The 13349-nt window shown below is 38.8% G+C and overlaps 3 protein-coding genes across 3 annotated transcripts; 2 read left to right on the top strand and 1 right to left on the bottom strand.

The window, feature by feature from the left end:
- Positions 1–1129: 1129 nt before the first annotated feature.
- Positions 1130–5550, bottom strand: airim (AFG2 interacting ribosome maturation factor). Its single transcript, XM_058046512.2, has 4 exons — positions 5136–5550; positions 3809–3988; positions 3609–3727; positions 1130–2721 (listed from the first exon to the last, which is right to left on the bottom strand). Exons 1-4 carry the CDS (start codon positions 5402–5404, stop codon positions 2681–2683), a joined length of 609 nt encoding a protein of 202 aa, XP_057902495.2. The 5' UTR covers positions 5405–5550; the 3' UTR covers positions 1130–2680.
- cldn35 (claudin 35) lies at positions 1163–2883 on the top strand. Its single transcript, XM_058046511.2, has one exon. The coding sequence runs from the start codon at positions 1716–1718 to the stop codon at positions 2403–2405; it is 690 nt and encodes a 229-aa protein (XP_057902494.2). The 5' UTR covers positions 1163–1715; the 3' UTR covers positions 2406–2883.
- Positions 5551–5564: 14 nt separating the features above from the next.
- On the top strand, positions 5565–8620 carry cdca8 (cell division cycle associated 8). The gene is made up of 11 exons (XM_058046510.2): positions 5565–5705; positions 5958–6044; positions 6143–6271; positions 6400–6440; positions 6518–6590; positions 6709–6776; positions 6849–6931; positions 7582–7680; positions 7799–7928; positions 8010–8096; positions 8195–8620. The coding sequence occupies exons 2-11, from the start codon at positions 5960–5962 to the stop codon at positions 8225–8227; spliced, it is 828 nt and encodes a 275-aa protein (XP_057902493.2). The 5' UTR covers positions 5565–5705; positions 5958–5959; the 3' UTR covers positions 8228–8620.
- The last annotated feature ends 4729 nt before the right edge of the window (positions 8621–13349 follow it).

The raw sequence follows: 13349 nt of genomic DNA, 5'->3' as shown, positions 1-13349 counted from the left end.
TTAATGAATAAGGAAACCTACTTGAGTATATACTCGAGTGGTTAGCGTGCAGACCTCGCAGCTGGAAGACCAGGGTTCAATTCCACCCTCGGCCATCTCTGTGTGGAGTTTGCATGCGTGGGTTTTTTGCGGGTACTCCGGTTTCCTCCCACATTCCAAAAACATGCTAGGTTAATCGGCGACTCCAAATTGTCCATAGGTATGAATGTGAGTGTGAATGGTTGTTTGTCTATATGTGCCCTGTGATTGGCTGGCGACCAGTCCAGGGTGTACCCCGCCTCTCGCCCGAAGACAGCTAGGATAGGCTCCAGCACCCCCCCATGCGACTCTTGTGAGGAAAAAGCAGTAGAAAATGAATGAATGAACTTCAGTTATCACAGTCGGGTCTGGAGAGAAACAAGGTAATACTGTATATCCATCCATCCATCCATATATGGGCGTATCAATTATTTGTGACTTTACTGTAATTGTGATTTGACATCTATGCGTCTTAATTTGACTTTACAGGCTCGGGCCAAATTGCCCTCTGCTTTAAAAGGCAGCAGCTATACCATTACACCAACAGTGACTAAGAGGTGAGTTGGTGAATTCTGCCATTTTATTTGCTGATTCTGCTGCTTGCTGTCAATCATTGTGACAAGAAAGTGTCTAACTGATTACCCGTGTTAGCATTATTTTTTTCTGTTGTATTTTATTAACCAATAATAACAGACTATATACTCAATATGCATTACATTTCAGCAGTTCGAAACCCCCGCGTCAAATAAATATGTTTACTGTCCTGCATCACATGACCACCCCCCCCACCACGACCCCTTGCGTTCCCGTCCTGCTTCCGTTGTCCCAACTTGTTGTCATGACCACTGTTACCTAGGCGAGCAGAGCAGAGCTACAGGAGAAAGGAAACCTGAAACAGATCTTGGTGCCATGATGTTTAATTCATTAGCATGTTGAGGTTTAGAGTACATAATGCAGGTGAGATATAAAACCGTTATTAAATGTGATTTATATTGAATAAACATCGAGCAAAATAAAGACTATCACTTCCTGGGTGATGCTGTCATAGAAAATAGAAAGTGAAAAGCTAAAAAAAAAAATATATATATATATAGTACAGGGTAAAACTGTAATCCCTGTTGCGGAGGGCCCCCCCCCCTTATGTTGTCTTTGTGTTAAGTGATCCACGTATGGTAACTGTTCGATGCCCATGTATCCATTCCTGCTTCCCTTTTGTTACCCCCTTCTTACTCTCCTCCCACCCTCAGCATCTGTGTGTTTTTTGGGGGGTGTTCAGTGCTGCTCTACCAGGTTGGGCGACAGAAGCGCTTCCTGTGAGCAAAGGGGGGGGAGGGTAAAGCCAAGCGGCTGAAGTGGATTCATCAAGGCTCGGATCCCTGAGTGCTTGTTGTCCACATCGTTCAATGGATTCAGTGGCGATAGCTTCTTTTCTGGAGGATTTTTTTTTTTTTTTGTAATTTTCGGCTCAAAACTTGAAATACCGAACTCGATTTCAGACCTGGACCTGGACTCGGGCTTCTACTGGTCACAGGTGACTGCACGGCGACTGGCTACTCAATAATGTATTGAGTCAAGCTCAGGAATGAGAACGAGGAGAAAGTGAGTGGGGTCTGTTATCAGGAGAAAGTGGGGAGCGATTAATTCAGGAAAAGAAAATAAAGTGGACTTAATCATCATCATCATCCGTTGGTGTCGTCATGGTGAACACCGGCATGCAACTCATCAGCTTCACCTGTGCCGTAACGGGCTGGATCATGGCCATCGCCGTCACCGCTTTGCCTCAGTGGAAAGTATCGGCCTTTATCGGCAGCAACATCCTGACATCGGAAATCAAATGGGAAGGAATCTGGATGAGTTGCATCTACCAGACGACGGGTCACATGCAGTGTAAGACGTACGACTCCATGCTGGCGTTGCCGCCTGACATCCAGGCCGCACGCGCACTCATGTGTTTGGCCATTTTCATGGGCTGGCTCTCCTGCACCGTGTCCTGCTGCGGAATGAAGTGCACCACCTGCGCCGGGGACGACCGCCAAGCCAAAGCGGCAATCGCGCTTTCCGGCGGGATTCTTTTCATCCTGACGGGACTGTGTGTTCTCATTCCCGTGTCCTGGACCGCTAACACCGTCGTGCAGGATTTCTACAACCCCAACGTTCCCGTGATGCATAAACGAGAACTGGGTCAGGCTATTTACCTGGGGTGGGCTTCTGCGGTTATTTTAATGATCAGCGGAGCCGTGTTAAGCAGCACGTGTCCCCTTATGGAGAGTGGGGGCGGGTACCGCAGGGGTTACGTGGGCCGCAGCTTTGCTAACTCACCTGCTTCTGCTCCAAATCTACCAAAATCCATCACATCCAACAGTCTGCCACTTAAAGAGTACGTGTAACAGGACAGCGCTTTTAAGTTACCATGATTCATATTTAGAATTAATCTATTTTGCCTGATTTTTTTTATTTAATTGACTTATTATCCTCATGATTTTAACATCACAACAAATGTTTGTGAAGGTGTGGATGTACTGCAACTGTTCTGATCATTGTGTGTGTGAACTACCCAAATATACAGCTTGGGAACTTTGTCCATCCGACCATCCAGCTCCTTTTCTAACAGCGTTTCTTCGGTCAGAGAGCATATGTTCCGCTTCTGTCCATTTTCTTCAACTTAGCACGACTCCATGAAGAAGAACACTTTGCAAAGTGTATCTGAAATAAGAGAGAAGCTGTGAGTACATCTGCATATTTAACTTTATTTAAAGTATACAATTTGCTCTTCCTAAAATATTTTGACATTAAGGTGAATATCAAAAACCCATAATAGATAATATATAAATGCAAATATTCATTCATTCATTTTCTACCGCTTATCCGCCCAAAATTGTATTATTTGTTGTTATAAATATTCTTAAAATGTTATATTATATCATAAGCCGAGAGCTGATTTTTTGTTTTTTTAATTTAAATCAGCAACTGCCCCCAAATTGCCCCCGGGGTACACTTTGGACACCTTCATTCCCATATTACATTTTCACAACCAAATTGATTATTTGTTGTGTTATAAATATTCTTAAAATGTTATTCATTCATTCATTTTCTACCGCTTTTCCTCACGGGGTACACCCCGAACTGGTCGCCAGCCAATCACAGGGCACATATAGACAAACAACCATTCACACTCACATTCATACCTATGGACAATTTGGAGTCGCTAATTAACCTAGCATGTTTTTGGAATGTGGGAGGAAACCGGAGTACCCGGAGAAAACCCACGCATGCACGGGGAGAACATGCAAACTCCACACAGAGATGGCCGAGGGTGGAATTGAACCCGGGTCTCCTAGCCGTGCAGCCCTAAATGCAAGTATATTAAACTAAATTCTCATCAATGTAATATATATATGTAAGAATTAAACAAAATACATTTGACAGTATTCCTGTTACTTTTTCCAGGTGAAACAGCGACCTCTGCTGTTACATAATTAAATTACAATACAAACATGTGGCCTGCAGTTTACCACTACATGAATTTGAAGCTGTTTGTGAGTTGGAAGCTCATTAAATAACTATTCAAGTGACCACTGATGGATATTCACCTGTGATGTGATCTTCCATAGTGGGAGCGTCCATGTCTTTCCATCTTTTAACAGAAGATTCCACAAGGGATAGGTTGTCTGTACTTAACGTGCGGAGAAGAGTCTTCCTTCTCAAGAATCTGAACACAGGAGTTGAGGAAGGATACAAAAAAAAACCCAACAACCACCCCCACATTGATGCAAATCCTAAACAAGGATACTGCTGTTGATAGTGACGTTCTGCATCCTGCAACCACTCCAGCATGTCAGCGACTGATGGGATGACGTCCGAGCGCTCGGTTACAGTAGGAAGATCCAGACCGTCTGCGTTCTGCTCGTATAAATGGACCACTGTTGAGACCTGGTTGCTAATGGCGTCTCTCACCGACTGGAGTGAAGCCCTAAGGGAAAAATGACAAAGGTTCATTGATGTTGTATGTAATTATGTAATTGGACCGGTCATCATTATGCCACTGCAAACTACAATCACATTAATAAATTGAAATGTCACACAAAATATTACCACTTTATTCTCGTAAATTACGATTTTTTTCCTCATAAATTTCTGATTTCATTCTCAAAATCTCAATTTATTTTAATACTCTGTCATAACAAACACAATGGCATGTAATATTATGACTTCATTATCATAAATTTAGGGCTTTACTCTCATAATATTCTGACTTTTCCCTTAAATTTATGATTTTTTCTTCTCGTAACTAGATGACTTTATTCTTGGAAATTTATGGTTGCTTTTTCTCGTAAATTTACAACTTTATTCTCGGAATATTACAACTTTTTCTCGTAAATTTACGATTTTACTCTCACAAGCTCAGATTATTTTAATACTCTATCATAAACGGACACAATTACAATTTTATCATAAATTTAGGGCTTTACTCTCATAACATTCTGACTTTTCCCTTAAATTTATGATTTTTTCTTCTCATAACTATTCGATTTTATTCTTGAAAGTGTATGGCTGCTTTTTCTCGTAAATTTACAACTTTATTCTCGAAATATTACAACTTTTTCTCATAAATTTACGACTTTATTCTCACAAGCTCAGAATATTTTAATACTCTGTCATAACAGACACAATGACATGTAATATTATGACTTAATTATCATAAATTTAGGGCTTTACTCTCATAATATTCTGACTTTTCCCTTAAATTTATGACTTTTTTTCTCATAACTGTTCGACTTTATTCTTGTAAATTTATGGCTGCTTTTTCTCGTAAATGTACAACTTTTTCTCGTAAATTTACGACTTTATTCTCACAATCTCAGATTATTTTAATACTCTGTCATAACAGACACAATGACATGTAATATTATGACTTAATTATCATAAATGTAGGGCTTTATTCTCATAATATTCTGACTTTCCCCTTAAATTTATGACTTTTTTCTTGTAACTATTCGACTTTATTGTTGTAAATTTATGGCTGCTTTTCCTCGTAAATTTACAACTTTATTCTCGGAATATTACAACTTTTTCTCGTAACTGTTCATTAGGATATGTGTGACTCCTGAACTACTTACATCTTCTCATGCAGTTTACATAGCACTACATCCATGGCTTGCAGGAGCTTGAAACGCAGCAGATCCTCCACGTCTGGAAAGTCTTTAAGCGGCGTGTTGGAGATCTGGACGTTGGAAAGGGCCCTCGACTGTTCTGTCAAGTTCTCCAGGGACGACACCAGAGGGACGCACTCAGCTAACACTTTCGTCCACAGTTGTTGGTTGCTTTCCAGACAACGGAAGCCTCTCCTCAATGCTTGATGAAGGGTTAGAAGTACCGATTTAGACATTTTAAGCGGATATTAAAGCGGATATTTCACCTTGGCATTTCTTTGAAAAACAATATATGTTAAATAATAACGAATATTAGAATCAAATAACAAACGTAACCATGTTGCTTGTAGACCATTTCCGGGTACGGACGCGGAGTTTATGACGTTGTGCACTCCTATTGGTCGATGTCTACGGGAAATGACGTTAGTAACCCGTGAGGTGATTGGTTTATTTTGGATGGTAACTCCTCCCCGCGCGGCGGTTTGAAAAACGCTTTTGAAGACCCAACCGAGTGGAAAAGTCGAACGAAGATAACAGGTAATAGATTACTCTAAATATGTATGAATTGTACCGAAAATGCTACATTATATTTAAAACGACACGTTGTTAAAACATGAAATACTGTCTGTACCAAACAATTAAGAGGCCGGGAAGGGTTGTAGCTAGCTCACTCGTAGGGAAGTTGAGACGAGTATTAGTTAGCTCAGCTAGCTAGCTAGCTAGCTACGCCATTACACGAATGATTTGTTTTGTATGTTTAAAATAACGTGCTGTTTTTCCTATATTTAGTCATGGCTCCCTCGAAAAGAACCAACAGGAAAGGCAATATAAAGACTGCCAAACTGGAAGCATTTCTGGAGGATTTTGACAGCGAGGGTAAATATTTTTAGTTTCTGGTTATTGTTGTGCTCATCCACCACTGTTTTTAAGCCCCCCCATTATGATGTCAACAATACTATCCATTGTTTTCACAGTCGAAACCCGACTTTTTCAAATGAGGGAAAGGAAGCACCAGCTGTTGAAAGATGTTGACAACCACTATAACATGGCTCTCGTTAAAATACCCAAGGCTGTCAGGCTAATGAACTGGCTGGAATATTTCAGTAAGTATGTCTTTTGTTCTCAGAACAAAAATGGAAAACTAAAATCTACTAAAATCCGACAACAACAATTATTAATGGAGATATAGGGTATTAGCCAATCACAAGCTTGTTTTTTATCATCTGTGCAGAGGCTGAGGAAGTCAAATCACTACAAGTGGATGATGTAATGGTGAGACTCTATTTCCATGTATCACCATTTACTCTGTGTTTCTTGTTAACTATTTCATTGCCATTGTCCGTTCCCAGAGAGAAGCGGAGACCGCAGTTGTAGAGAATGTTGTGGCCGAGGACTACACAGTCAAGAAAACAGTCAAGAGAAGTATGACAGATGTCCAGAAAGGACACGTTTGCATACTACTGTCCACCTGAGAGTGAACAAGTTTAGCAAATGCATGTGCATCAAGTTTTTTTTCCTTTTTTTTGTCTACAACCCAAAGTTACAAAGACAAAGGGTGGGGCGAAATCCAGTTCGGGAGACGAAACCGCTCCGAGTACTTTGAGAAAGGTAATGGTTCATTTTAAACCTCAAAGTGGTGGCTGTGCAGGGTCTGTATGTAACCACTTCATGTCAATGTAGGGGAAAACGACAAGGAAGCCCCCAACTACGTCAAAACGAGCAAAGGCTCGCCGAGTCAGCCAGCAAAACACTTCCATAAGACGGTAAGACTGTTTTTTCTTGTTATGGTGACTAAGCAGGCTTGCCAGTATAGGCGGTCGTCGGTTTAGAAACAAGTCCCGTCTATAGACTGTTGAGTTTTAGTCTAAGTTGGAACTTGTACCAAAATTAACTCAGAAGTTCCTTACACATTCATTCATTCATTTTCTACCGCTTATCCTCACGAGGATCCTGGGGGGTGCTGGAGCCTATCCCAGCTGACTTCGGGCGAGAGGCGGTGTACACCCTGGACTGGTCGCCAGCCAATCACAGGGCACATATAGACAAACAACCATTCACACTCACATTCATACCTATGGACAATTTGGATTCGCCAATTAACCTAGCATGTTTTTGGAATGTGGGAGGAAACCGGAGTACCCGGAGAAAACCCACACATTGAACCTTGGTCTCCTAGCTGTGAGGTCTGTGTGATAACCACTAGACCACCGTGCAGCCTGTACATAGAACACATGGGCATAAAACACAGTAACAACAATACAAAATTAAATGGTAACAAAAAATGAAAAACTCCTTACTTTTATCTCTGTGGTTGTCCTACCGTCTTAAAATATTGTGTTAAAATGTCGTACACGCTTGTTACACGTGAAGATGAAATAGTCTGTACCTGACGTTTGTCATCTTTTGCATTTAGATCATCCAGGAAGGCCTTGGTCACCCCTGCCAGGACTTTGCTTGACTCCTCTTTGTTGATGGGCCCGACTCCTCTTATCACCCCACGCTTCGACCCAAGGTAACCTCTTCACGACCTCGTTCTGTAGCGTAAACACATCTCAACACTCTTGAGAACACGTTTTATGAGACGTTTTATGAACAGTTAATGCTCACCTTTCAAGCTTTCTGCTCCCCAGGCTTCCCAAGACCCCCGCTGTGAGAGTCCCTCGCCACAAGGAGAGGGTCTACAGCATTTCAGTCAATGGCTCTCCCGTCATGGCAGCCAACCATGAAGTTGTTGTGAACATCCCCCTCGGTAACGGAGAGGTGAGCGCACATTTCTCTCATAATGGAGTCTTTAAAAAAACATTTAATCCTGGCTTTATACACTGTCATGTTTTGTTTCAGAGTATGCCACTGATGGCCAGCCAGATCAGCTCCATGGACCTCTCCATGCTGGATGAAACAGCCTTGAGGAGCATACGCCATTTTGTGGTACACTTTATTAATGGACAGCTTTTTTTTTCATTTTATTCAAAATGCATGATGTTTTACTTTTATCCTAATTGACTTTCTCTCCCCTTTCCCAACAGAGTCATATCTCATCACTGACGACTCATCATTGATATTGACGTTTTATTTTTTTCCCCGGTATACCTTTTTGTAATATAGTCAAGATAAGAGCCTCAGCTCTTCTAAACTCAAAGGAGCCGTCTCATTTGAATAGCATGTGTGGCGTTTGTGTCCCACTGGGCTTTGTCACAACTGTTATCTGCTGCTTTAAATGTTGGTTGTATGTCGTTTCATACGCTTGTAAATAGAAAAGATTGGAACACCAACTAAAAAGTGTGATGTTTGTTGTCAAAATGCATTCAACTGTTAATGTATCTGCTGTACTTCATAGTGACCGCCACTAGATGGCAGCATTTAGTCAGTGTATTACAGCGGTTGCTGAGAAGCTGATTCTCAATGCATTTTGAAAGCAGTAATTATGAGGTTTTTTTCCCACCCCTTGAGGTATTGATATTATGTTTTTGTGTACTGTTTTTTTCTCTTAGAATTAAACACTTTATGTATGTTTTGAAGTTACCTTGTCCTTTCATGACTTTGTTTGCACAGAGGGATGTTAGCGAGTGGCGTGACATGGCTGTTGGCAGGAAGTGACAGCTTGTCCTGCTGCTGGCACAAGAACCTGCGCTCTCACATCCTTGCACTGCCAATTAGAAGCTCGTTAAGCCTTGAGAGCCTGGATGGGTTCAGACCGACGCCTCACCTTGGGCCTTCACAGATAAGCATACAAACTCTTATGCTATTCCTGTTAAAGCTTCCTTTTGAGTCATATGCTACCAAGACACGGGACTGGAACTCTGCCCCAAATAGAGACGGAGCCTGGCCCCTTCCATCTGCAGCCATCTTAAGCACTTCATCATATGCTGTCGCTCACTGTGTAAACGGCTATAGTAAAAAAAAAAAACCCTCGTCCTCCATATTACTACCGACGACAGATGTTGCGGTCAGCAGTGCGTGCAGTTCATCTCCCTTGTTAGCACAAGTCTTTGCACACCTGCTCTACATATCCAAATGTACCCACTTCTGCCTTGTGAATGGGTTGGATCCTTTTTTCTTATTCTCTAAGGTGGGTGGAAAATTGCCATTTTGCACGGATGGCTGGGTTTTCAGTCGGCACGCGGGCAATGGTGCAGTGACAGGTGCGGTATGGATGGGGCGGATTTTGAGGTCACGGAGCAACGCTGCCACATAAATCATCCACCGAGATGCGCAGGATGAGGGACTGGAACTTGAGATGTTGGGAACGGAGACGATGTTACATTCACAACATTAGCACGCGTTCATAAATGAGTCGTAGTTTTACGTTTGCTATTGCATTTGCTATACAGTGGAACCCCCCCACATTCACCATTCACATTGCTAGATTTACTTATTTAAGAAAAATAGTCCATATTGATGAACGTTTTTATGTAATAAGATAAGCAATAGGCATGAAACCACGATTTTATGATGACAATGTTTATGAGTGCTAACGTGCTTAGGGGGTAAAATTAGCGCTGTCAACTTTATTCCTGTAATTATGATTTAAATATTATTAATATAATAATTTTTAATAATAAAAATGTTAAATTAATTATTCATATTTAAATATTATTTAAATATGTTTCTCAAATTTGCTACTTTATTCTCAAAATCTCTTATTTTAATACTCCATAACACATGATAAGTAATGGTAAGATTTCATTTTCATATTACGTTATTCTTGTGAATTTGTTTTTTTTCCCTCTTGAATTTAGAACTTATAATATTCCGAATTTTCTTGTAAACTTACAATTTTTTTTTCTCATATGACTTAATCCTCGTGATTTTACTACTTTACTCTCAAAATCTCTTATTATAATACTCCATAACAGACATGATGGCACCGAATATTACGATTTTATTATCGTAATTAATAATTAATTTCCAATTTAATTCTTGAAATCTCAATTTATTTTAATACTGTGTCATAACAGACACAATGGCATGTAATATTATGACTTCATTATCATAAATTTAGGGCTTTACTCTTCTGACTTTCCCCTTAAATTTATGAATTTTTTATTCTCGTAACTATTAGACTTTATTCTTGTAAATTTATGGCTGCTTTTTTTTCGTGATTTTGAATTTACAACTTTATTCTTGGAATATTACAACTTTTTCTTGTAAATTTACGACTTTATTCTCACAATCTGAGATTATTTTAATACTCTATCATAACAGACACAATTACATGTAATATTATGACTTTATTATCATAAATTCAGGGCTTTACTCTCATAGCATTCTGACTTTTCCCTTAAATTTAATGACTGTTTTTCTCGTAACTATTCTACTTTATTCTTGTAAATTTACAACTTTATTGTCGGAATATTACAACTTTTTCTCGTAAATTTACGACTTTATTCTCACAGTCTCAGATTATTTTAATACTCTGTTGTTACAGACACGATGACACGTAATATTACGACTTTATTCCTGTAAATTTAGAACTTTATTCTTGGAATATTACAACTTTTTCTTGTAAATTTACGACTTTATTCTCACAACCTCAGATTATTTTAATACTCTGTTGTTACAGACACGATGACACGGAATATTACGACTTTATTCCTGTAAATTTAGAACTTTATTCTTGGAATATTACAACTTTTTCTCATAAACGTAGGACTTTATTCTCAAAATCTCAAATGATTTTAATTTTCATAACAGACACGATGACATGTAATATTACGACTACCACTTTTTTCCTCCTAAATTCATGACTTTTCTCGTAATATTACAGCATTTGTTGTGTAAATTTAAGACTTTATTTTCAAAATCTTTGCATGGGTCAAGGAAATGAAATTTAGGTGCTGATGTAAAATAAGGTTGTGGAATTTTTGCTCGAAGAATCGCACAAAACAAAGCCTAATTTCCTGGTAAATGATGCATAAATCATCATCCAGTCATCCACGTGGAGGAAGCCGGAATCTGGGAATGTCGCGGCTTGATTGGTTTCCCATGTACCCATTAAGAGTGTATTCCTCAACAACGCTATATCCCCTCCCCAAACTGCCACAGCCCTTTTTGGTTAATTGAGCTCACAGCCCTGGGGAACCTGCCAAATTTCCCACCAAGACGGATGAACCTGGTGGGGGCATGTTCTCCTGGAGAAATTAATTCTCCAGCGCGCCGAGGCCCCCCCCCCTATAAACCCCATCCGTCAAGCGCTCCCGTAATCGATTTATTCTCGTACTAAAACATCGCCGCCTGCCACTGTCTCTCACTCAATTCATAGTCAAACAACCAGGGGGTCGACACCCGTCTTTTGTGGGGGTGGGGATGGGGGCGAAACGTCTGACTGGTAAATACGAGTGGTGATATATTCTAGACACGTTCATCGGGTGACCAGCAGGGTCCTGATATTGTTTTGATGACAGGTGGGATGGAGAAGAACATCTGCTGCCATTAAAAAGAAAAAAAAAAAAAGGAAGACTCCGAAGCAGGAGGTTTACTGATGGCTCCGTGACAAACTTTTCCTTAAGGGCTCTCTGTGCTACACTCAAAATGAACATATTTATCAGTAGAAGACATGACGGCTGGTCATGTGATATAAACATACATGTGGATGTCACACTGGAGCGGCAGTACGGTGGTTATGTGTCATAAAAAACTAATTTTCAATGCAAAATGCTTCCGGAATAAAAGTAGTGCTATTTTTCTTGGTTGAGGTCACTAATAAAGAATTTCTAAGATAAAGTATTGGGTCAAAATGTCGTCGTATCGGAATGTACAGGGTGTCGACAAGCACCCTTGAAAGCCTGCCTGCACATTACATTTTTAGACATTTTAATATGTTTACAGTTTTGGAATAAAATGTTTTTTTTTGTTGCAAATATATGATTTTTTTTCACATGAATTTGCAACTTTCCCACGAAGATAAATGTACTATTTTTTTAAAAATTCTTTTATTCTTGTTGTAAATTGACAGAATTATTCTTGTAAATTTACAATGTTATTATTGGAAATGTACGTCCTTTTTTCTTGGAAATTTACGACTTTATTCTTGTAATATTACAATGTTATTCTCAAAGTTATGGCTTTTTTCTTGTAAATTTACAACTTTATTCTTGTACATTTATGATTTATGAATTTGCAACTTTCCTCAAAGATAAATTTACTAAATTTTTAAAAAAATATTTGATTCTTGTTGTAAATTGACAGAATTATTCTTGTAAAAAAAATAGTACAATGTTATTCTCATAAAGTTATGGCTTTTTTTCTTGTAAGTTTACAACTTTATTCTTGTAAATTAACAATGTTATTATTGGAAATTTACGTCCTTTTTCCTTGGAAATTTACGACTTCATTCTTGTAATATTACAATGTTATTCTCAAACTTATTATTCTCATAAAGTTTTTCATGTAAATTTACAACTTTATTCTTGTAATATTACAACGTTATTCTCGTAAATTTATGGCTTTTTTTCTCATAAATGTATGACTTTATTCTTGTAATATTACATTATTCTTGTAATATTACAATGTTACTCTTGTAAATTTATGACTTTTTTGTTGTAAAATTGCAACATTATTCTTGAAAATTTATGGCTTTTTTCCTCGTAAATGTATGACATTATTCTTGTACTATTCCAGTGTTATTCTTGCAGATTTATTACTTTTTTAGCAAAATATTACAACATTATTCTTGGAAATTTATGGCTTTTTTCTTCGTAAATTTACGACTTTATTCTTAGAATGACAACATTATTCTTGTAAATTTATGACTTTATTCTCGTAATATTACATTTTTCTTGGAAATGTATGGCTTTTTTCCTCATAAATTTACGACTTTATTCTTAGAATATTACAATGCTAGTCTTTACAGAATTATTCTTCAGAATTGTTTACAAAATCAGTGTAAGAATTATCATTGAGATTGGGAATATGGACATACCCCTGGTTAACACAGCAGGAAATAACAACAATGAATTTTGAGAGGAAGATTAGCCAAAGATATGTTCTTCTGCTCATGAATCCACAGCATATTTGCTGTGTCAGCAGTCTTAAGGGATCTGAATAAAAACGCCTCGTTCATTGTGCCTGCAAACGGGTGACGCCTGAAGGTGTAACGCTTTTATTCTTTTCATAGCGAACCTGGACAGATAAAAAAAAAAAAAAAACTCAACGACGACGTGATGCAAATTCCAGGAAGGG

The sequence above is a fragment of the Doryrhamphus excisus genome, linkage group LG7 (genome assembly GCF_037039965.1).
Source record: "Doryrhamphus excisus strain RoL-2023G ecotype Guam linkage group LG7, RoL_Dexc_Guam_v1.1, whole genome shotgun sequence".
Classification (NCBI taxonomy): domain Eukaryota; kingdom Metazoa; phylum Chordata; class Actinopteri; order Syngnathiformes; family Syngnathidae; genus Doryrhamphus; species Doryrhamphus excisus.
The sequence above is the reverse complement of the archived record's forward strand: the minus strand, read 5'-3'. Positions and strand labels throughout refer to the sequence as shown.